This window comes from Callionymus lyra, chromosome 6 (assembly GCF_982586985.1).
Source record: "Callionymus lyra chromosome 6, fCalLyr1.hap1.1, whole genome shotgun sequence".
Lineage (NCBI taxonomy): Eukaryota > Metazoa > Chordata > Actinopteri > Syngnathiformes > Callionymidae > Callionymus > Callionymus lyra.
The window spans coordinates 19,436,513-19,460,896 of record NC_141823.1 but is presented as its reverse complement, the minus strand read 5'-3'; the positions used below and the strand labels follow the sequence as shown (position 1 = coordinate 19,460,896).

The following is a 24,384-nucleotide window of genomic DNA, read 5'->3' as shown; positions in this document are numbered from 1 at the left end:
TCATCAATGCAAATGTGGTCACATGCTTGTCATTGTGTTGCCGTTGTCCCAGTTGCATCGATTCCAAGTTAACTGTGGCCTGTTCTCTCATTGGGCACATGTATAGACTGGTTTTCACCGGATCTTAATGAGAGAAAAATGTTTTTTCATGAGAATATCTATGGCGTGTTAAACAAGGCAGTGATATGACTTTTCAATGGTGACAATTTTCATGCCCTGCCATTTTTACTCCTGCATGTCAGAAAGCTTGGCACATTATCAGGTGAGTAAAAATCTTTTGTTTGTTTGGCAATCACTATGCAACCGGTTCATATCATGTGTATTCTATTGCGTAACTGGAGTATCAGAATAACTACACATTGTGAAATTGTTTTTTCTTAATTCAATTTGATTTTATTATGAATAAAATTAATAGGATAATGATCATAAGATAATCAACAGAAAACTTTTTAAACTAAATTAAATGAGCACATAAAATTAATTTAAGGAATGAGAGAAAAAGCATTTAACTTTTCACTACAGAGATAAGTCAAAAAATTGTTGTGGCTTAAGGCGAGTATAAAAAAAGTACTGAAGTTCAATTGACATTTTGCGACGTACAGCTAAAAATAGCGTTTATTTCAACAGCCTCTTTCCACATTTTAAAGCTCAGCAAAAGTCTTTTCAGGGGGAGTAATGTGGAACAAAAGCTTTCAAAACATGGGTAAAGACCCCCGTGAGAGGCCTCCACCATCCACATCCATCACTGTGCGGGGGAATAAGACTAATAAACTCTGTGCTGGGATGAACTAATGTCTTTACCCTACAATCAAATACTAGGTCGCAGCAAAAACCTGACCGAGCTAAAATGGTTTAACAAGATTAAGGGATGACAAGACACAGAAGAAGTAGGCGAGCATGCGTCTGTGTTTTGAAAAATGGCGTCACCGTTCCGCTAAGCCTTCCAAGGGCATCTGTGACACGTACACACACATGCACATACACTATCAGTCTGGTCTTAAGAGGGAGTGAGGGGAGTGCCGGTCGCTGCTTGGCACCAGACAGACCCCCACCATCCAACACACCATACTGACGCTGGGGATTAAAACTCTTGGGTCTTTAAATTAGTCTTGTGTCAGGGTCCGGTGTTTGTGTTTCTAGGTAAATGGGGGAGGGTCAGTGGGGGAGTCCCATGACGCCCTTCAGACACAGTTTACTTAAGCAGCAATTACTTGTGTCAAATTATTATCCAATAGACAAGCCACTCTTTAAACTTTTAGATTCTGAGAAATGTTTTTATGTTAATAATAATGGGCCCAAATTACTTAAAGGAAACACAACCTTGTGTACAAACTGCCTACACACAAAAAATGTCCACCTCAATACAAGGAAGCAAAGAATTGGCCTATGTTAGGGAAAAGCTTAATTTAATTAAACTGATTATTTAGGAGTCATGCAGAGTTTGAAAAAAATAACATTGAAACCAGCAGTCAAGTGAACTATAGCAAAAACCAGAACCTGCTGAACTTGTTGTGCAGGTTCAAATGTGTCCAAATACCTGGCAGCTCTTGATGAGTTAGGCGATACTGACAAACACCCACACTTATAGTATAGGAAGAGATGGAGTGTCAGCACTTTGAAGGCCTCACCATTGATTAAAACGGGCTACACTTACACCTCGACATCCTTGACTTCCTGTTTAACAGAGTATAAGCACTAAAGATCCACTGTGAGTCAGGTGAGCTTTTTTTATGTGGGTGGATTCAGATAAAAACATGATTCATAGCATCCAAGACATCATCCTAGTGTTTACCTTGTTCTTGCTTCCTTTTCTGGGGAAACTTAGAATTTCGCAGGGCGCTCGGTGCCGTCTTCCTGTAGAAGCTGTTGCGGTCCAAAGACCCCATGTAAACCGGCTTGACACCCCGTTTTGCACGTGAGGTTCTTGTACCAGAGTCGTATTCCTTTTCCTGCTCATCGCTGTGTTTATAGACAACAGGGTCCTCAAAAGAGTGCCTTTCTCTCAGTGCCAGCTTCTGGTTCTGTTGTTCGACCCACTCCTCGCAGTGGGATTTGTGAACTTTCATTGAAAATTCCTCAAACCGCGACTCCATGGAATCCTGATATCTGTCTCTGTGTTTGCTGGGAGAACTTCCCATGGTTCTTGATTCATAGTGGCGAGCTTCTTCATAGTGGTCTTTTTCTTTATGGTGACCCAGAGTCCGAAAATTGCGATGTTCTATCGTATTGTCGTCATTTACATCCCTGTACCTATAATGCCGATCCCTCTCTCTATCCGACTCATAACCACGTCGATCCCGGCATTTACTGGAGTATTGTTGTTCGTCTCTTCGATCGTATTTATCTCTTTCTTTGTAAGCATGGTCTCGGTCATCGTCTGTGTAACGTTTGTAGTACCGCTCCTTATATTTTCTGTCCTCGTAGCTGTCCTCTTCCCTGTCAGAGTAGCGGTCCTTTTTACAAGGCCTTCTTTCCTCTCTGCTGTGAGAATAGTCTCGGTCATAGTCATAATCACCATCCCGGTAGTTATCTCTGTACCTATGGTCATGGCCGTCGTCGCTGTTGTAACTATCCCGGTGTCTGTTGTCATCATAATATTGCTGCTGTTGTTGTCTGTCGTCGTAGCGGTCGCTCGGCTTTCTGTTGTAACGATCCCTGCTGTTGTACTTTGACTTGCGTTCGTACTCGTCCGAGTCCCTGTGAGTCCTTTGATCATACTGGTCGTCATATGGTTCACGTTCATTTCCTCTATGATAGTTATCTCTAGTCCTGTCTTCATCAAATTGAGCGTAACACTCTTGACTTCTGGGCTCACTGTTGCTCCTCTCCCGAGGCTCTTGGGTGTGCTGGTCATAATCCTCTGGACCTTGGTAAAAACAGTTTTTGCCTCTCCGCTGAGATATTCGTACATCTAGGTGCCCATCTTCCGAACCTGGGTGGAAATAAACATTCTTGTTGGGTTGACCTACATTGCCGGGTCTAACTGAAGCCTGCTGGTCCCAATGAGCTTGATACAAATCTGGTACTTGAACAGGTGGTGGTACCATTCTCCCTACGGCCATCATTGGCCCGGCCTGGACTGGCATCATGCCAGGGTGAACAGGCACACCGTAACCTGGAGGTGGAAGTGGGTTACCTTGAGGTGTCATCATCACCGGTCCCATTGGTTGGCCCGGTGGAATGACTCCACACCCGGGATAAACCACCTGTTGCTGCTGGAGCTGTTGGACTTGCTGCAAGTGCTGAAGGTAAGCCATCCTTTCCGTCTCTTTGGCCCAACCGGATCCCCCAAGCTCTTCCACACTTTTCCCTCTCCTTATCGGGGGACCGGCAGGAAAATTCCAATCCACCGGAGCAAACATGACGGGGTTCCCGTACAGCACCGGGCTCTTCATGACCAGCGGTGTTGTCGTCAGCCTTTCCAAAAGTGGATTCAACACGGCTTATTTCCTCTTTCCAAAGTCCTACATTCCATTACAATGGACCGGGAGTGACTCCGTCTGTCGAGCATGTTGATAGAAATTCTTCCACTGGCTTCTGTCGTCTCCACAGCCTGAACGGGACTGTCCGACCCAATCACCTCTCAGCCCGACGGCGGCACTGACTCACACCCTCCCTTCCCTGAGCTTCACCAATCGCTGAAGACGTGGGGGTGGTGTTGAGGAAGGAGGGGCCTCCTTGAGTTAATGATCGTGTGCAGTCACATGAGTGGAAGATCCACCCAGTGGCCCCTCCCAGCACTTGTTAGTTCACAGGAAAACAAGGAGTACTTTCCCTGATGTGGATAGAAACCAGCTTTTTGTTATTCATGAACAAGAACCTGGTCACACTTTTATCCTCTTTCCCATCTACTGTTACTTTATTGCCAAAATAAACAGGTTATGAGTTCTGGTTGTGGTTACAGAACAGCCCTTGAGCAATAAGATAGATTTTATTTCAAGGAATTTTAAGTTGTTCTGAAGTCTGTGATCCTTTACATTTTCACTAAATAGACCATTCGTGGTATAATGAAGGTCGCATCACATTAAGAAGTGTTTTTGAAACCTGGCCAGCAGCCAGAAAAAAAGTCTTTCCCAAGCTCACAAAGAGCTATTGTTGGCGACTCTAAAAAGAGATTTGATCTACTTCTGTGAGAGAAAAAAACAACAACTAAAGTCTATTCATGACACTAAAGTTTCAGGGACTGACCACTCCCACTAATCATCCTATTTTACTGTACAAACTGTTGAACGTACATATATGCAGTAACCATTGTTTGCTTATTAAGCAGCACTGTAAACACATTTGTCATTTACAAAGTGTTTCTTGTTTGTTCCCCTCTAGCAATACCTTGTTTTTATCACCTCTATGAAGGATGTTATGTGATCAGTGGCTTGGCAAAATAAATTGGACAATAATTGATCGATCTTTCTGGAACATGTTTATAATGAGAAAATAAGTTGATAACATTTTGAAATAAATATGGGTTAAGGATGGATCCAATCCACTGTAAATGAAGGAGATTATCTTTAAATCAATTGTGAATCAAAAGTAATCTAATGAAAGATTGAAGACTTGTTAATTTTTTTTTATTATACAACACTAATCCGAAATCAAACCAATATGACAAACAACAAATAATAAGGCAAGTAAAAAGAGAGAACAAACTGCAGCTTCTCCAGTGTTTGTCTGCCCCAAGGACTGCTTACAGTTAGAAATACCTGGAACACCTCGGTAGGGAGGTGCACAGGTGTCATCCTGAGGAATTGTCTGAGCCCCATAAATGTGTTCTCCTTGATGTAAAGAAGCAGTAGTTGTGGATGTTAATTTCTCTTAATGGGCCATGGTTAGGTTATCACCTAATCTCCAAAGGAATGGCCCACAACCCTGCAGAGAAAACTAGTACTGGCTGATCTAGTTATTTCAGTCACTAGCAATAGCACATGAAACAGCAAAAGAATAATGTAACAAACCTACCTATAATCCTATGTCATAAAAAATAGAATATTAATCAAGAAACACATGCTTGTCTGTACATTTTAGACAGTTTAAGATGTGCTTTTGATCCCTCTTGTAATCTCCCCACTAAAAAAACAGTGTCTACAGAAACTGAGCAGAGCAGAAATTCCTCCTTGCCTTGTAACAATAAGCGACCATTGTTTCTCAAGAGTCGTGTTTAAAACACACCCTGCTAAAGCACAGACAAACATGAACTTCCAGGTGAGTGTGTGAGAGGATGACAACAGTGTTTCCTGTGGGGAGGTCTCAATATGGAAGCTAGAATGTTAATCACGAGTATTTAACGGATCTCTGATGATGCTGTTCCTTTAAGAGTTGATCCGTTTTAAGAGACACAGTAAGACAATGAAAAGACAAAAAACCTAAGAGATGTAATCATCACAACCTCCGATATACCCTTCAAATCGACGATAGTACCTGATGAGCTTGAGCGGAGAGGCGTTACCCTTTAACAGACGTCATACCAATCATTGTGGTCACAACCAGTCAATGATTTGACTTTTACTCCAATTCATATTCGAAGAGATGCTGCATATTTGTGGACTTGATTCATTCACATCTATTCAAAATACTGTGAAGACACAGTGTGACAACTTACCTAAATTCAGACACGCAAGTCAAACTTTTGAAAATGAATGTTCAAGTCTACAGCATTTACTACGTGTAGCGGATAGCGTGATTCTATTTTGAATGCTACACACTGTACATCTCCTTGGCAATGTTTACAAGCTTTGAAGAATCTTAATCAGGCTAATGGACTTTGACCTTAAGGCCTTGTAAAAGGCTGGCAGAGAAGGCAAGGTACTGCCCTGTGAGGACTGTTGACAGTCAACCATTTTTCAAAAACTAACTGCAGCCTTAAATAATGTTTGTAAACCCCAACAAGTTTCCCCACATAACCTTTCTACTTTTCTTATGGTCGACAAAAAAAAGTATTTAAAATGTGTGCACTAAAATCCTGTTGGCATTGACGACAATATAGGGTTAAAATAGGGGTGTTAGAAAACATTGATATGCAATATATCGCAATAATCTTATCCATGATACTGTATCTGTATTAAACATTCATGTTTGGCTCACAATCATATTTTATGTGTACTAGTATTTTTTAATTCTTTACAGTTCAATAATGTGAATGATTAAATAATTATATTTTTTTCAATTAGCATGCAAATATTCACACCATTTGTTCATGTTTCTGTTTCAATTTAAATGGATGCAGTCATTGTGTCCTCTGCAGCTAAATGAACAATAAAATTCAACAAGTGACTAAGGACGAGAGGATACAGTCCAGCAGCTTTTAAAGCGGATGTTTGGACATATTTTGGTTTCAAAACAAATTAAAGCAGTTACAACTTAATAAAGACTAATTTGGTCTGTAAATTCTGCAACACCAGAGTCAAACACTCGAACAATAAGACAAATATATTCTTACTACAGTATCGCAATAAATCATATCCTTTTCCCTATATCGTTCTACATGCAGTGCAGAATTAATAAAATTACTGGGCAACATTTTGGAAAAGCCATGACCTATTTTACCTCTTCGTTTGATCAAATAATTTAACTTAAATATCATGATTTCAATATTTATATACTAGTATGAGTTCATTAAGATTCATTAATTATTAAAAAAATATTTGGTGCATCTCAATATCAATGGGAAAATTGATTCAGTTTAGAGTGACATTTTAGCAACATAGCTAATGCTATTTCCAACCGTTCCAGTGATGTTAATGTATAAATATTGACCAATAAATAAAACGATTTAATCTTGAGTGTGAGAAAAATAAATAAAACCTGAACTACAACAAGGAACAGCATGTATCATCACCGTCAAGAACAGGCTTGTTTCTTTGACTCAAAATTGCACAAGCGTCTGTGTGTCTCTCAACAGCTCTCGATCAATAAGAATTTAGACTGCAGCAGAATCATCCAATCATCACGTAGAACCACAGTGTCTGGGTCCAGAGACCAGCATTTACTTAATGAGCTGGGATCCGTGTAGCCCAAGATAAGTCTTAAGATAAGATAATCTTAAGATAAATCATTGATTCTAGTGATTCCTTTGGTGATTCTGAAGTTAGAAAGAAACTGGTTACTTGGTGCCCTTAATACAGTATTAAAAAAAGGTCTTGACCCCAATTTAAACATTAGTTAAAATACTTTAATCTTGTTGGGAGATAATAGGAGGCATACGTTACTGTAACCCTGGCTTCCAGCCCATGAGCTCAGTTAGTTTACCATGAATCTTCTAATGTATTCAGAAATATACTTCAATTCTTCTACTTATATTAAACACATGTAAATTACTCTGAACGATCAGAATAACTTTCTTCACATTAATGACACCATGAAATACAAAGTCTGTTCTACAAAACAAACAAGCATCAAGTCCAAAGATAATCCTGTTCTCTTGTGTGTACTAACCTTGCAACTGCTGCTGCTCCAGAGCCAATGTTTCCAATGTGTAATTGCAGAACTCCAGATTCTCCAGGACTTGCTCGCGCACCGTCTCATCTTCTTCCTCTTCCAACATGGTCCTCAGTTCTTCTGCCGTGTTGGTGTACACCTCCAAGTCGCTCTCCACCTGCTCCAGACGTAGTAGGAGACTGTAATTGTTTTCCTCTTGCGTCTGCCTCTGACTTTCAAGCTCCAACTGTTGATCCAAATCTCTTTCTGCCTCGAGTTGCTCCTGGGCCTTGTCTTGCAAGAAGCCCTGTTCGTCGTAACCAATCTGAGGATCTTGAATTTCATCCCTGGCATTCAACGGCGCTTCCTCAGGAGGGGAAAAAGTGTGGCTGCTAGGAGAGTTCCCAGGGTGAGGGGGAATGTTCTGCCTTGGACAAGGAGGAGGAGGGCGAGGAGCAGGCCTGGCAGGGCGAGATGCAGGTGGAGTGGCTGAACGGCGAGCTTGTGGACGAGGCGGAGGTGGCCTGAGACTGCGTCTCTCTAGTGTCGAAGAGGCAGAGGCCGACTGCTGGATATGTGGCAGTGATAAACGGGAGGACCCTGTAATGATATCTTTCTCGTCGTTAAAATCTAGAATGGAAAAGTGCCGTGAGAACGGGCACTGCTGGCTCTGGTTGTCCACTGGTGATGAGCCACTATCAGAATTTTCAGTCAAACTTTTCTCAAATTCGAAAAGCTGCTGGGAAAGTTTAGCTTCCAGGTTGCTAGCAGTGTTCACCAAAGTATCCATAAAACTTCCATTGCGAGGCGATGTTTTGATCATGTCCTGGGCTACCCTGACATCTGCATGGCTGACACCAGAGTGGCAGTTTTTCTTCTGCTTCTGACTGTCGATAAGGTTAACAAGCGCTTGGCCCAGACTGGTGTTTCTTTTGTTTGTGATATGATTGTTTAAAGATTTCTGTCTGTGGACTCCGGGTCTATTGCATGGAAGGGTAGAACTGCGAGTCAATTTTGTCTGACCTGGGCACGCCCTGCCATTTTTGGACATTGTAAGACTTTTAAAGACGGGCCGAGGGGGCGCTTTGGGCCTGGCATGGGGAATGGGCTTTGGGCGGGTTGGTCCTCGGTTGGCTGCTGCTACAGGGTGATCTGAATGATTGTTGGATGTGTTGGTCTTATCTCTCTGCCCTCTAGTGTCATTTTGTTCCTTCCTGTAGCCGTCTTCATTCTGCCAACTCTCCTGCTCCAGCTTTTCAAAGTAGTCCAAGTCCCAGACAGTATGATCTTCATAAGACCTTACTTCTGGTCCAGTCTCAGAGCCAATGGGACTTTGATGGTCGGAGCTGTCACCAGGAGTTTTCTCCTTCGGTTCCTCATAATATGACTCCTTCTGTTCATCTTCCATTTTAATAAAACGATACGGGAAGACACCACGTCGCGTCCCGACCTCTCCCTCCAGCCAGCCGTCTCCTAAAGTGCTGATCACACGTATGCGGTCTCCTACGTTAAAATCCAGCTCCCCTGGTTCCATTGCACGAAAGTCATATAGAGCCAGTCCATAGCTTCCTTCCTCTTCTTTTTCAACATCTGCCTCTTGATTCTCAGGCTCTCTTATATTGACGTCTTCTTCTCCTAAAACATTTTCCCCATCCCCATCTTCTTCATCGTGAATGTCTTCATAGCTGAACACGTTTGACTCCATATTTGAATCGGCGCCTTCCATGAGCTGCTGAGGAGATTGAATTGGGCTTAGGAGCTCCACGAATCCTTCTGGAAAGACGCCCCTGTGTCCTTGCAGCTCTCCTTCGTACCATCCTTCTTCAGGGAGGCCAGTGATGATGATCAAGTCCCCCTCACGAAAGTCCAGCTCATTATCCATCTGTGCATGCAGGCTCATGATAGCCCGGGCCTGGCCCAGAGCATATGGAGGCAGCACGGAGGCCTGGACTTCGACCGACCTCTTCGACTGTCGTCCAGACCGACTAGAGAGGTGAAGCTCCTTCACACATGATGTTGGGAAGTGGCCATAGGACCCCGAGGCGTCAAAACCCCGTTGCCAGTGTTCACCGAGATCCAGGGATCCTCCAGTCTCCCCGACTAATAAGTCTCCTAAACAATGAAAAAAACAAAATATATCAGAACTTGAATCCAAAAAATTCTAAAGAGCATATCACCCCCATAAAGAAAAGCTGATCCGACTTTCTCCTTTTTTTCAGGGCCTCAGCATGTTATAATAAGATAAAACCGTTAAGCATTTTTGAGTTGGGTACAGATTTCTTTTGATTCAATGTACTCACAATTGTGATAGTCTAGATAAAGGTTTTTATTTAAGCTGTAAACACTTTAACTAATGACAAGAATTTGTGGAGAGACAGTCAGTCTCAGTCAGATGTTTTTTCTAAATAAAATAACAAGGTGTTTAAATCAGCATTTAAAAAAAAAATGTTACTAGATCTAGAAAGCATAACAAGATATATGCTTACAAAGAAATGTTATATTGGGTTTTGTTATAGTCATAAATCTTTCCTTCTTTTGAGTATTTGTTGTTATAGATTGAAATAAATTTGACAAAAGTTCCCCCTGTATCATTTGCTTTATCTTTTGTAAAACTTTGTAAGTTTGTCTAGGCGACCCTTAACAAGAGTCCAAGAATATAATATGGCCCCTTGGGAAATTCAATTTCCTGTCCCTGATCTAGATAAATCTTCAACTAATATATGTAGCCGGCACATTCTGTGTGTCCCATTTTCCCTTCACATTCTCTACTTTTCGGGCAAAGTTAATTTCCCTGTAATAGGATCCTTATCGCATGCTAGACTCAAGCCGGGGTCTGCCTTTGACCAATCACAGCGAAGGAGGTGTGGTCAGAGCAAGGAAACTGCAAAACAGAACTAATGGTGAAGTTCTACTTAGAATAATATATTCAGTATACATCAGCGGGGGAATGTACCACGACATCCACTCCGACTATATTCACCCGACAACTGTGAAAGTGAAGAGGTGAAGAAAGTCCTACTTTATACTAAACAATGATGTCAAGAGTAGCAAGGTGGATGTGAGCAAAGACAGAGACCCCGTTGGTGATGTGAACCGCACTCCCCCATCTCCTGAGAAACAACAGACAGCCCAGACCTTCTTCTATCCTCCTCCAGCTCTACTTGGTGTACTAAAGCTTTTCAATGTCAACAGTGGGTCTGCCCAGGCGCATGCCATGAAAACGGGGAGTCGCCCTATAACGGTGCCCAGGCGCCCTTGACTGGCAACTCTTAATGTGGAGGGGCAACAGTTTGAGGAAATGAGGGTTGTTTATGTGTGAAACATGCATCATCAAATTCTACAGCACTTACGTTTTATAAGCCTAGTTATTAGTTTTCAAAAATAATAATGGCTTCAGTTTTAGTTAGTACTTAATAATAACATCTGGGACTGGATAACAAGTCTTTGTTAATCATTTCTACGATAAAAACTTGGGATATGCACAGACCCAATTTAGATTTTTGCCATTTCCTACATAAAGGTAAATCTGACTTTTTTTTTTAGCTAAAGGTCTGACATTTAATTGGTTTAACACTAAGGAAAAAAATATAGTGTACAGCAGAGTCCTGTGCAGGGTGTGCTTATTTATGTTTCAGCACAGTGACCATAAACCAGAGCCTGGAAGGTGGAACAGTACGAGGGATAAAGGGAATGTTTACTGGTCGGTCAAAAGCTACAGGGGTCACATTCCATAGAAAACTCGCCGCAACTCCCATTGTCTCCCAGAGTGAAACTGAAACGGTGCCAAAAAAAGCAAAGAACGCCAAACTCAAATATAGACTTAAATCTTTTCCTATAAAAAATATTTTTCAGCAGTTTTTATACCTTTTCAGGAAGTACTGATGTCACAGGCAAATTTTTCTTTTGCCAGAGTACAAAGTTCAAAACACGTCACGGTGGGAGTTTGGAAAGTATGAGAAAACAAAACACACTTGTGACATCTAGTGGAGAATGTTGGAACATGTCAAAATGCTTGTTTTGACTTGGTTCATTTTTAGAATAGTGTTAAGACAATAAGAAAAGATTGATGTGTTTAAAGTGAAATTTCCCACTGAATGATATATTCACCAGCAGGAAATAGATCAAGTAAAGCGCATCAATCCACACTGGTCATTGATATTTACCTCAATCTATTGACATCAACAAGCTGCATTAGGTGAGAGAACATCAACCATTAGAAGTCTTTCAGTCATGGGTTAATAGTGATACACAACATTTTTTCCTGTGTATATACCTCGGCTCAGTGACAGACTCCCAGGCTCTGTGGCGCTGAAGTCACTGATGCACACGTAGAGCGTGTCTCCAGGCTTTGAGCTTGGGATGCTGAGCTCCTCCACAAACGTGCTGGGAAACTGACCTGAGGACAGCAGATGGAGGGGGAAAGACCAGTCAGTTTTGAATATGAGCAAGTGGAAAAAGAGGAAGGAAGCATTTCTGGGACTTCCTGTATGTACCATGAAGTTAATTTTACTACTATAGCTTCTCTCAGCTTGCTCTTATAGACTTACAAAAGCCAATGTGCATCTATTTTAGAAATAATCATAGAAACTCTTTTTGTTTTAAATCACTGTACATAAGCTCAATACACAAGTATGGAATACTAGGAGTGACATCATTTGGAAATTTAAGTAGACATAAATAGCTATATTTTATTTATTTATACATGTTTTTCCATTTATTTTTATTTTTCCATTTCCAAATACCGTGCTTGTTTAACCTTTAAATGTATTCTTTGCTTAATGTATTACCTTTTTATTTCTACATTTATCTCACTATTGTAACACTCCTAGTGATCCATAAGCCGATCTGTGAATAGTGTAACAAGCAAACATGAAAATAATGTATCATCACTTGGCAAAATGTATGCTTATCATTTTAACATTGAAATGTGTGAATTTGTGTCAGAAATGTCATTAAAAAAACATTTTATTATTTTTCAAATGTGCATTTTGAGAGATTTTTTTGTTTTACGAGGTTGACGTTCTTCCCATTATATTACACACTTGGATAATAATAATAGGGGCATACGTTAGAAATGACATGGCTCAATAAGAGAAAAGTTCCCTAAAACTAATAATATTGTTAAACTTAATAAATCATTAATATCATCATTATTAATCTCTTCTGTATGTGACACATCTCACCTGTGACCCCATCTTTGCTCCCAAGCAGCCAGAAATCGTCCACCACACTGAGGACTTCGATGACATCACCGGCGAAGAGAGGAAGCTCCTCTGAGACACTCGGGAGGAACTCAAAGACGGCACGGACCACCGATCCTGCTTCCATCACTCATAATCTACACAGAACAATATGAATCATTACCACCGAGCATACATTTCAGGTTTGTAGAAAAAGTGGGGAAAAAAGAAGAAATATATTTAATAAAAACTCAAGCAGAGTCAAAACACAGGAGGAAAATATACAACAAACATGAGCAGGTTAAAGGTATAGCTTTCAGCTTGAATCCATGTTTACCATTAAGTCGTGTACAGTAGTATTTAAACGTGCAAAGGTCCTTTCGTAATCTTGAATCGGTGAAGGGTGTGTCTTGTTTTCATAGATTTATGAGAAAGTGCTGAGATGTCTTCTACAGTATTTCTACTGAAAATTAAAAATTCAACCTCAGTGATTTGATGGGATGTGCGTCAGAGTTTAAGGAAAAAAGCACCAACAAAATGATCGTGAAAGCCAACAGCTAAACACACAGACGCACACAAGCACCCACTGAGCACAGCTGACATGAGGGCTGAACAGCAACTGTAGGATCTTAATTATACACATTAATATGTCACACAGAATTATATCACACTTGATTTTTTGCAATCATTTATTTTTATTCTTTCAAAAAAACAATATTTGGAGGTGGAGAAAAAAGTTTAAAGAAAGGTATAGTAAGTGGGTAAAGTAAAGGTTTTTTGTAAAGCGCCTTTCTAGACCAGGGTCACAAGCGCTTTAACACTCAACAACTTAACAATAAACAGTTAAAATATATACTTTAAAAGGCCAAGACACATAAGACAAAAAGTCTTCTAAGAATGATGTTTCCTGAAGTAGACTCCATCAAGTGCAGAGGGAGATGAAGATCGTTCAAAAGCTTAGGAGCAACAGCCTAGACGGATTTCTCTCCTCTGGTCTGGAAGCGTGTTCAGGAACCATCAGTAGATTCGGATCCACAGACCTCAGAGCCTCAGCTGGGGTGTAAGGCTGGATCAGATCAGCCATAGTAAGAGCCATAATTTTAAAATTGATCCTGAAAGAAACCGGCAGCCAGTGAAGAGATTTAAGGTTCGGGGAAATGTGAGTTCTTCTACTAGAGCAGGTCAGAATTCTTGCTGCAGAGTTTTGTATTAACTGCAGGCAAGACAGCTCCTTCTTTTTAGACACGAAAATAAACTGTTACAATAGTCTAAACGAGAAGACAGTTTTTCTCAGTTGAGAATGCGATGCAAAGGTTTCTCTAGTAAAAAAGCATGAACATAAACATGCACACAAAAACACACGCATGACTATGATCTATGCAATTTCCTTGTAATCTGACTACCGGTGTTTTTGCATCCTCATGGGGATGTAAGAGGTGTTTGATGTGGTTTTTCAAAAAAAGATGATAAAAAGGTGTGACAAGATATAGATCTATTGCGACACTTTGACATCTGCTATGAAATTGATATTTAAACTCTCAAAAAAACACTCCCACAATTTAAATAAGCCATTTGGAAAGAGTTTTGTTTCAAAGTAAAGCAGGAAACAGAAAACCATAATTGGAGAAATGTAATGTCTACGATTAAAGTTTATTTTAACAATAGAATGTATCATGATATTGTGATACTATCATATCTTGACAGAAGTATCGTGATGTGTATCGAACCAAGAGGTTTTTGCCAATACTGCTTTATATATATATATATATATATATATATATATATAGACATTAAAATGAAATCATGTTTTATCAGGTTGTATACATCATGAGGAAATGAAGGAATGTCAGCTCACATAAATAACTATTATAAAAATAGCTTTAATGATAATGTAAAAGAAAAATGCAACAATATCCAAGCAAAGGATTAAAGAATATAAAACTGCAACCATCTCTTTGAGAAAAGTTATGACGCGGTTTACTTTATTATATATAAATAATTTATATATATATATACAGTATATATATATATATATATATATATATATATATATATATATATATATATATATATATATATATATATGTTGTTGTTCTTTTTTTTATAAATACTTGTACATTATATTTAGGTTTAGTATGTAAATTATTCTCTATTTTCTTTTTTCTAAGAATTCAGATTTACTGTTGTAGATAAATAAATGTATTTATAATTAATTCATCCAAGAACTATAACAACTATTGTTTTGGTATGATATGTTGATTATACTACTGGTATACTACTAATTCAATTTGACAGTAAGTACAGTGAGTTTTAGGAGAGAGTTATTCCTCTTGTTATGCTTTTATCACAGTCAATAAACATAAAAAAAATGGTAAAATGTATGTAATGTAATGTATTTACTCGATTAAAACACTCTTCATTCAAAGTTATTTTCATTTATTTTGCATTAAAAAACCAATGCATAAATTGTCTCTGTCTCTGCAGAGTTCCGTGACAGAGATGACCAACAAAAATGTCACAAACTGATCTCAATATTTTTAATTAGTTTACGTAAAATCAATAGAATAAATAAAAAAAACATGGTGCTCCTCACTATTGTTGTTGCAACCAGTACAATGAAAAAGAAACAAATCCAACCAAATGCATTCATTTTGTAATCTGAAGTGTTTCAAATGATTGAATGTGATCTGGAGATAAAGCTACAATACGACATTGTAAAGGCGACAGAAAGGGGGTTTGAAACTACCATGACAGTGGCTAGACAGCCGACACTCGGGTGGAAGCCTCTGGAGTGGGCTGGATGACAGATAATGTCTTTGGACCCCGATTGTTTTTCCTGGCTGACGCTCTAAACTGCTGAGTCCAGGTTTTAGGCGACAAAGAACGAAAGCACAACAGGTGGACGGTCGCCTGTTCTGGAACCGTCAGACCAACGAGACACCTGACACCCTCATTTAGAGAACAGCTAGTCTTTCAGCATATGGCACGTCAGGACCGGGACACGGAGAATGAAGTGGCTGTGTGTGACAGATGTCAACACAAATTTTGTGGTCTCCCACTATGTGACAGTAGACTTTGCCAAGTGTGTACAGTTGAATTCTTAAAATTCAACACATCAACTCAAATAAGGCAACGACTTTTAATGTATATCTTTTTTAGAAGTCTGATAATTCACAACATTGCAGACTCACTATTACAACACTAGCGAAACCAGAATGTCATTTTTTAACTAAGATAGGGCTTTTAACATCTGGAAGAGTACATTTTGAAATGTAGCTTATCTAAACCGAACCTTTCGCCTCGAGGAAAGCCTTAATTCATTGTGACATACAGTAGTCTGAGCTCATTTAAGATGACTTGCTGCATTATCCTGATATCAGAAAATAGTAGAATACAGTCATAGGGATGTACAAAGTCACCACAAAACCTTTAGGTAGACTGTAAGTAAGTAAGTAAGTAAGTAATATTTATTTATATAGCGCTTTTCGAGACCAGGGTCACAAAGCCCTTAAACAATCAAAACAATACTCAAAAAAGTACATACTTTAAAGATCAAGATAATACTGAGAACAACACAGGAGTTCCAATAAGAAATCATTTCCCAGACACAACACAGCACAAGCATCAGCCGAAACATAGAGGTCTACTTTCAAGGTCTGTGGATTCAAGATTATTTTTTTTTATACCAGGAATGAAGGGGATTTACTTTCTGAGGACCAGAGAAGGCAATGAAACACAACACAAATGTCGTGTTGTGCTCTGTACCATCAAAAAGTCAAAGCACAAACTGAGATTCAATAAACCAGGAAGTCTTCTATGTAGTGCCCAAGATTTTCAGATCATTTAAATTGTCAAATAAATTGATAAAATCGACTTATCGAACCGCCTGGAAAGAAATGTAAAACATGTAATAAAAGGTAATAAGGTGACTAACAATTGTTGTTATGCAGGAATGTCAATATACCGGACGATAAGTCTACTACACATTTGGACTCAACATATAGTATTCGAACAAAATCCCATGGTCCTAAACTCGCTTCCTTCCCCCTCCCAACTTTCTTCACCCACAAGTGCAGATAACGTCCTGTACAGTCATCACTCAACCTTTGTTTTGCTACTCTGGTAGGAAACCGAAGTGATCTGAGGAAACTGCGTCAAGAACAGAGAGATGTTTTAAATTCCTAACAGAACAATAAAGGAAAACCAGATGTACAGTCGAAGGACAAGGACTTAGAAAATGATCACTGAACTGAACAGGGTACCATTGTCTGCATTCACAGGTATAGTATTTGATATATTAATGTTTGTTAACATATTTTCATATGGTTACTTGTTTGTTTTTTCAGCAGGGAGTGACAGTAACCAATGGATTCCACTGAAAGTGGAACCACCGGGGGACGTCATAGGGTGCCACGCTCCCCACACCAGAAGTGGAAGTGCTGCACCACAGATTTTCACGTTCTCTTTTGATAACACGAGGATTGCAACATCACGCTCCAGTTAAAGGGGGACAATTAACTAGAAAAGGGTTATTTGTGGGTCTTCTGTGGTCGTCTTGCTCATTCATCCTTCTGCACAACAACCATCTGGTCCGTGATGTCATATATCAACACTGACTATTGTGTCCCCAAATATGATGGTAGAAGATAGTATTTTCATTTATTTAAGCTTTAAATGTGAACCAAAGTTCTACTCTGGTCCGAATGGACTCGGTTGCAAAGCAAGAAAATTAGAAAACTGATGTATTTTGATCACAAGTGCTCAGTCAGAGGCTCGACTGTGGAAAGTAGAGGTCAGGGAGTGTCTACTGCGCCTTTCCACTCAAAACTATGATTATAAGAAATACTTCAGGAATCACCGTCTACACCAAATGAAGCCATTCTGATCCGTTTTTGCACATATCTTACAAATTATCTTTATATTTGCACCACACATACTGTTAGTTTGCCTCTTGCTTATCATCTATTTTTCTGCTATATACACATGTTAAATGGAGAATAGAAACTAATATATTTCTTTATTATTTTTGTATAATTCATTTGGGAGACCATCTGGTTCCCCATATTTATTTGTCATTTTGATGCTATGATAGTAATTTCCTCGTCCAAATGTAGCTTGAAAATGTCTGTTACCCAGGAAGAAATACTTTATTTTCATCCTTAATAAAATCAACATCAAGAGTAAAAGTTTAATTTATCTCATTTGTATAGTTAGTTCTGTTTGTTTTCTGCCATCCAAGTAAAGAAAATTCCTCCCATTGATTTCTTTGCCCAACAAGTGACCTCACTAGACATTTTTAAAATACATTTTTAAACAAATATGCTATGACAGTTGAAGTAATTTGTTCCGTTCTTGTTTTAGAAGGATTAAAGAAAATAGCTGGACAAGTCAACGCGGGTCCCTACAGAAGGCTTTCCAGTTCGAGGATGGAATTTAGAAACGACCGATGTGTTCAGACTGAAAGGAAAAACTGGTCCAGAACCTGAAAGGTTGGTAACGGCTGGAACCCACAAAAGATGACTCAAGCTTGCCAGTCTGGAAGTTGTTGTAGGCCTTTCGTAATCCATTTTGAAAATATAAGTAAGTAAGTAATATTTGTAGAGTGCTTTGCTAGACCAGAGTCACAAAGCGGAATTAGAGTAAGTACTTTTACTTCCACCTAAATGCAATTTATAGCAACCTCCAACTTAAGTTTCACAGAACTCTTAAGGACTCTTCTATTTTCTTAGAATCCAGAACGGCACCATTTCCAGAACCTTGGCGATGTGAAAAGCCCCTTCGCTCTCTGTCAAAGCAGAAGTCCTCCTATATATCACTTTAGCGAACATTTTAAATGGGGAACGTCGAAGAAGAGGAAGAACAGAGCATAAATGTCCCTTAAAAACATGAAAAAAGCTTGAACTTTATATAGATTATTTGACTTTATGGTGATGTTCAATTGGATATAAGTGAATATAGTGAACATCAGAATTTGTGTAATCTGCCAGTTAACACTTTAGTCCCATGATAAATGATGAGCTGTTACTTTATATTTGGACTATTGTCGGCCACATTTTAACTGATGAAGGAAACTCATGAGCTCTCACAGCAGTAAATACATTTATTCAATTATATAACAACAAAATAGAGACAATGAACATTTCCCTGACAGGTTCCCTTGTGAGTCAACAAAACTTCCCCATTCCCACTTCTAAAGCAGAGCTGCATTTGTATGTTCCAGACGTCCAAATGTAAAATAAGATCAAACAATACTCACTTCAAACAGAATCTTTTTTGATTGCTCAACCAAAAATAAAGTTGCACAATTTTAAGCCAACAAAAAAAAACATTGGATGGAAAGTTCAACAGGGTAACTATAAATAAAGGATCATAATAAGATGTACAATTTGAAAAAAAGCTCTATGGGGTTTTGTTCTGGTTAAATCAAAAATTCCACGTGTGAAATTAAAAAGAAATTGCAATATTGGTTAAAAAAGGGGCAAACATTATTGGAGCTCAGTGTTGTTTTGTCGTTTGAAATGGATTCACAAATGCTTTCAAGGTTTCATCTGTTACTTGTGTGGCTTCTACGCTCTGTTGCTCATGCATAGTTCCAATGAGAAGTTCAAAAGAAACACAGCAAACAATCAAATATCATCTGCCAAGTCTTTTTTACCAACCTATTTTTTTCAATATTAATTGAAAAATTTGAAAGCGTAGAATCTTCAAAGGCCTCATGGATCCAGATGTTTTTTTCACAACACCACTAAAATGTAATTATATGTTCCTTGTCCCATTGGCAACATTTAATTAAAATTGTATTGAAATCCATGTATTTATTTTGGTCATTTTGCCAGCAGGTAAACAGACATAACCTGCTTGGCGGAGGTAATAAATCAACTATCATGTGACATAGTCTTGTTATGGTAAAGGCTGTTGCAAAATTCCTATCAAGACAGACAACATGCGGTCATGCTGTCATAATCTGGGGTGTTTAAGTGGTCTAATGTAACATTTGATCTGTTTTGATAGAAGTCGGAATATAACGTAAAGCTGTCAATAATTCAGTCGGTGACAGCGGACCGAGTTGAAGCGAAGACTGGCAATAATTTGCTCTGACTGATGTCTCATGCTGAAATCCATTGGCTGAAGGAAGGAATTCTTTGCATGTTTTTAGATCCCTGCAGCTACAGATTTTACTCTGTGAGCAGATTCAGGATCTCACACATACACATAAACTGGGTGGATCTTCTCGACTGTATAAACATTCAGGAGGGAGCTCACATGTCAGAAGGAGCGCAACTTGGTTGTCATGGAAGCGAAGAAAGTGTTTGGGCTGCTGAGAGCTTCTCCCCTTGCAAGGACCCAAGAGGTGTCCAAGGATATGCCGCACCCTAAAGTCATGGCCGGGGCTTAATGGTTAGCATATGAGTGGTTATATAACTGGGCGCTCCTGGAATCGAGACATGCCTGCAGGAACATGATCAACATGAGTCAAGTATGGATGAGATTGGAGGAAAATGTTTGCCTGGAAGAGCTTTGAAATGTCTGTTTAAACTCGCTGCCACTTGGGTGTGTCGCCGAATAGGGAAATATTCTAAACTAAATTCTTACCAAGGGTTTTCTTTTTTGACTTCACGGTTTAGCGACAAAATTCTTGAAGCTTCTTTAGACAGATGTTTTGGATAAATAGATGTTCATTTTCTGTTAAAACATGACATAGAATACTAAACATCTCAGTTGGATATTTCTAACTGGTTTATTCTATAAACTCTTCTTCTTTGAATTGTTTCAACACAAACATCTGCACCAGCAACCATGTTATGAGAATATGCAGAGTAAATTAGTAAATTAGAGATTCCCCCTACATTTTAATATGTTCATTAATTTGACAAGTGTATAATAGCATAGTGACCATTCAGCATGTCTTTTTAAAGCAAGAAATGGCTGATTTCATTTATCGACAGTAGTATGGATTTGGACCTGATGTTTTCCGTGATTTCGATTTATTAAACAAAGTCAACAGTCACAGAAATCAGAGCCTGACGGCATGTTTGCATGCTCTTCTCACAGGCTCCTGTTAGGGGAGCCTGTGAGAAGAGCACATCTGTCAACTGTCACATCGTTGACCACCATTTACTCAGGCTTTTTGATCAGGTCTGAAAATACATTGTAAAAACTATTATTATTGTAAATAAACAATTCGTTTTTACTTTAAAAAAGTGAAATGCTCTATGTAAAAGTATGTTGTGGGGAAGAGCCCTCAATGTTCAGCGAACTTACAGTATGAGATGTATTATGTCTGAATATGTGGTTTTATTTAAACCGTTATATACATTTATATGCATTGACCAGCCAATTCTTCTATGTTGTAAACAGCTCCCTGACAACACACAGTCACCCAGAGATTGACTAGATGGACCCAAGAACCAAAACATGGCTCAGCTCAATACACCCCAATGAAATATTGTTATCTTTATATTGTGTGGTACCTACAGCACTGCATACCATACATATTGTAAAATGACATCTGATTCCAAAGGTTAGCCGACATAGGCTCAACTGTCTCTAACCTTTTAATTCTACCTGCAGCTCTCACACCAGTAGCCCTTTGAGAGTTCAGCATCTCTGTTGATGCTTAATGAGAATTGCATTCACACACAAAACGGATGTTGCTCTATTAAAGTGCAGCGATAATAACAGTGAGAGAACATTATCTTTGCAGTTGGACCCAGGTGCTTGCACTTTATTTGATCCCTTGTCCTCGACACCTCTGGTGTCAACTGTCAAGTAGGCTCTTATTTCGTATGACCGCTTGGTGAATTTTTTATATTTTCACAGTTGCAACAACAACTATATCGTTGAAGCTTCATCGGACAAAAGCATTATGATTCCATCACAAACGGCCAAACACCCTTGTATTACAAATAGGATACTACCAACACATTTTGGGCTTTTGGGTCACCTTGACCCTGAGATAACACAAGGGTTAAAATAAAAACAAGCTATCATAATCTAATATCACTGGAGAACTAGCAAGAAGGAAAACAGTAATAAGCATTTATTTGGATGTTTAAATAAAATTTTAAAAAAAGGAATGTTATGTTATTTAATCGATTTAAGTGATAAAGCAATAATTCCTACAACCTCATTCTGACTTGGTTCCCGTTTGAGGCAACACCTGGAATTGTGGTCTTTCTGAGTAGAATTTGTATGTACAACACAATATTCCTAGCAGTCTGTGAGCATGGATGGTTCTTTGTCAAACCTGCTCAGAGAGTCTCTTGCCCCAAGCAGCAGAAAATGGATGGATGGATAAACTGACTTTAAGCCCAGCAATGAAGCTGTTAACACACTTTGAGACATTTTTGGTACCTTTACTGGCGCCAGTTATTCACTTACATATCTGAATGGAAACACCGATCAGGACACCAGAAGTTTTCCCATCTTGGCGTAGACACCGAGCTCAACCAAAATGATTTATGATGATGAGGTTGTTTTTTTTGCTATTGGTTGCACCCAAAACAATTTCCATGGCAACTCATTTAATTTCGACCCCTGATATATAGGAGTTGAGTATGATTTCAGAAACAGTAGATACTGGAGTGTATATTGTTTTACCAATGAAAAATTCCAAATAAATGATACTTAAAAAAAACAATCAGAGTGCAGTGTAGTAAAACAGGAATTACTTGTGCTGGTAGTTTAAAAAAAACACGTAACACTGATATTGAAAGTATCTGATTGTGATCCTTTTAAAATGTATCTGTTTTCTTTCTAAAGTCACCAGGTCAAGTCAAGTTATCTTCTATAACATGTAACAACATGTTTGTTACTCAGGTGTTACAACTGTTTCCACATCCAGACCATACATCTCTGACACTTAAAGAAACAACAGCAATGTGAATGAAACACATGGAAAACAATAAACATATAACTGCAATGAACAAATAAATCCACTTTTCTAGCCAATGTTTACATTTTTAAACTGAAAGACGTGTATTTCTCAGCGGATTAACAAAGTCAGGCCGAATAATACCTCATTTTTAGGGATGTCATGATAAAGTTTTGAACATATGTGTCAGTATATTAAAAGATATATAACTTAAAACGGTGTAAACGAGCGGTTTTTTCTCACCTACAGTGAACCCTGGAGCAGTTAAATCCAGTGAGGCAACAACTTGTTGAGCTCATATATCGCTGTTCGTCCTCTTCCGTGTTTCCAGCGTGACGTGGACTGGACCAGGTGCTGGATGCTGACACGTTATGGTGGCCGGTTCTGGCTCGGTCCACTCAGCTGTCATCCCATTATAAAGCAGCTCCAGCTCTGTGCGCGGTTCTGACGGTCCTTTCTGCCTCCAGACACACAACACCACCCACTTTTTTCCAGGCTGGCCCGGGAACCGCCTGACTGAAAATACCAGGAAAAAAAGTCGTGTCACGTGGAGCCCAACAAAAAAAAAAAAAGATCAATTGAAACGAATTTTAGTCACGATTTAATTAATCGAGACTTTATATTTATTCAGAAAAGTTGTAAAAAAAAAAATATATATATGCAATTTAATTACCTGTTAAAAAAAAGTTATAATTAAAGTTCCATTTTTTTTTTTAAATGTACCTGTGATCCAATACCAGTTGAATGTCGCCTTTTAACCCAACATAAATGGTCCCTTTAAACACTTATTTCGACATCAAAGTCAGCTCCTTTAATGTCTTTTTGTCTTAATGTCATATTGTTGACATGTGTTTACGCTGAGTGTGCAGAACTCTATTTCTAGTGCAGAACAATGACAGGAAACCTGTGATGAAAGATGGGAAGAGCAGGAAAGATCATCCTCCTCGCTCTGCTGGTCAGAGGAGGTGGTCTGGTGTCCACGCACACAGTGACATGTTGTACGGCCCTCACATGTCCACATGCATTATTCATGGAGGCCGCCAGACGAAGTGACGCGGTTTTAAAAGGCTGCTTTGTCTTCGTCCCTCAGTGGACACTTTCTTTCAGGAGGAACTCCGTGGGTCAAATGGTTGCTCACTCAACTCTGTGGGAGGAGAGCATCATCGTACTGTAAGGCCTTTGCCATAAATCATGGATCAGAAGCAGATGAAGATAATGTTTAAGGTAGTAAGGTTTTGTTTTATGCGTAAATCTGTCCATCATACATGTTATTTGACCTTTAAAATGCAGTATACCACACATATACATATATAGAAGAGTTTATATTACATATAACAATCACCTTGTTACGGTACTTAAGTACAGTTTATGAGTATCTGCCTTTAACACAAGTGAGTATCTTGACTCCAATACATATGATGGTAACTGTCTGTATTTATATTCAATTACATTTCCCCAAAAGTGTTCTTTAACATACAGATTTGGTAATATTTATTTACTACTGCTCAACAAAAAATCCTTCTTCCATTCTCAAATGTTTCTAAAAATGATATGACCTCCGTTTAAGAAGATTGTTTCTAGCGCCTCTAGTGTCACAATAGTGTCACTACACTGATGTGGAACCTCCGTTGCTTTGTTGTCAAATACATCTATTTGAATTTAAAAATGAGAGAGAGCTTTTGTTGTGTGGTTCTTTTTTTAAAACCTTCCTGGACACAATAGACATATCATATGACCTATCATTTATTTATTTTATTTAAAATTTAGAAATTCCTACATTTGAGAAGATTGTTTTTGGCTCCTCCCAGTGTCAGAACAGTATAACAGTTATGTTATTATTAAAAAAGCTGCTGGAGTCGACAGTATCCTCTCGTCCTTAGTCATAACTAGCTGTGAGGGAAATAATAACTGCGGCCAGAA

The 24,384-nt window shown here is 38.9% G+C and overlaps 1 protein-coding gene across 3 annotated transcripts in view; it reads right to left on the bottom strand.

Annotated features, from left to right (window-relative positions):
* The window catches only part of dnmbp (dynamin binding protein), a 38,551-nt gene extending 15,623 nt beyond the window's left edge, over positions 1-22,928 (bottom strand). For 2 of the 3 annotated variants that reach the window (XM_087794088.1, XM_087794089.1), the window contains exons 1-4: positions 22,708-22,928; positions 12,594-12,748; positions 11,684-11,806; positions 7,429-9,522 (exon numbers count right to left, since the gene is read on the bottom strand). In XM_087794088.1, coding sequence (XP_087650214.1) covers positions 7,429-9,522; positions 11,684-11,806; positions 12,594-12,738 — 2,362 coding nt within the window. In that variant the 5' untranslated portion in view covers positions 12,739-12,748; positions 22,708-22,928. Of the gene's footprint in view, positions 1-1,792; positions 3,588-7,428; positions 9,523-11,683; positions 11,807-12,593; positions 12,749-22,707 lie in introns of those variants that run through there. The other variant, XM_087794090.1, reaches the window with a different exon arrangement.
* Positions 22,929-24,384: the final 1,456 nt, after the last annotated feature.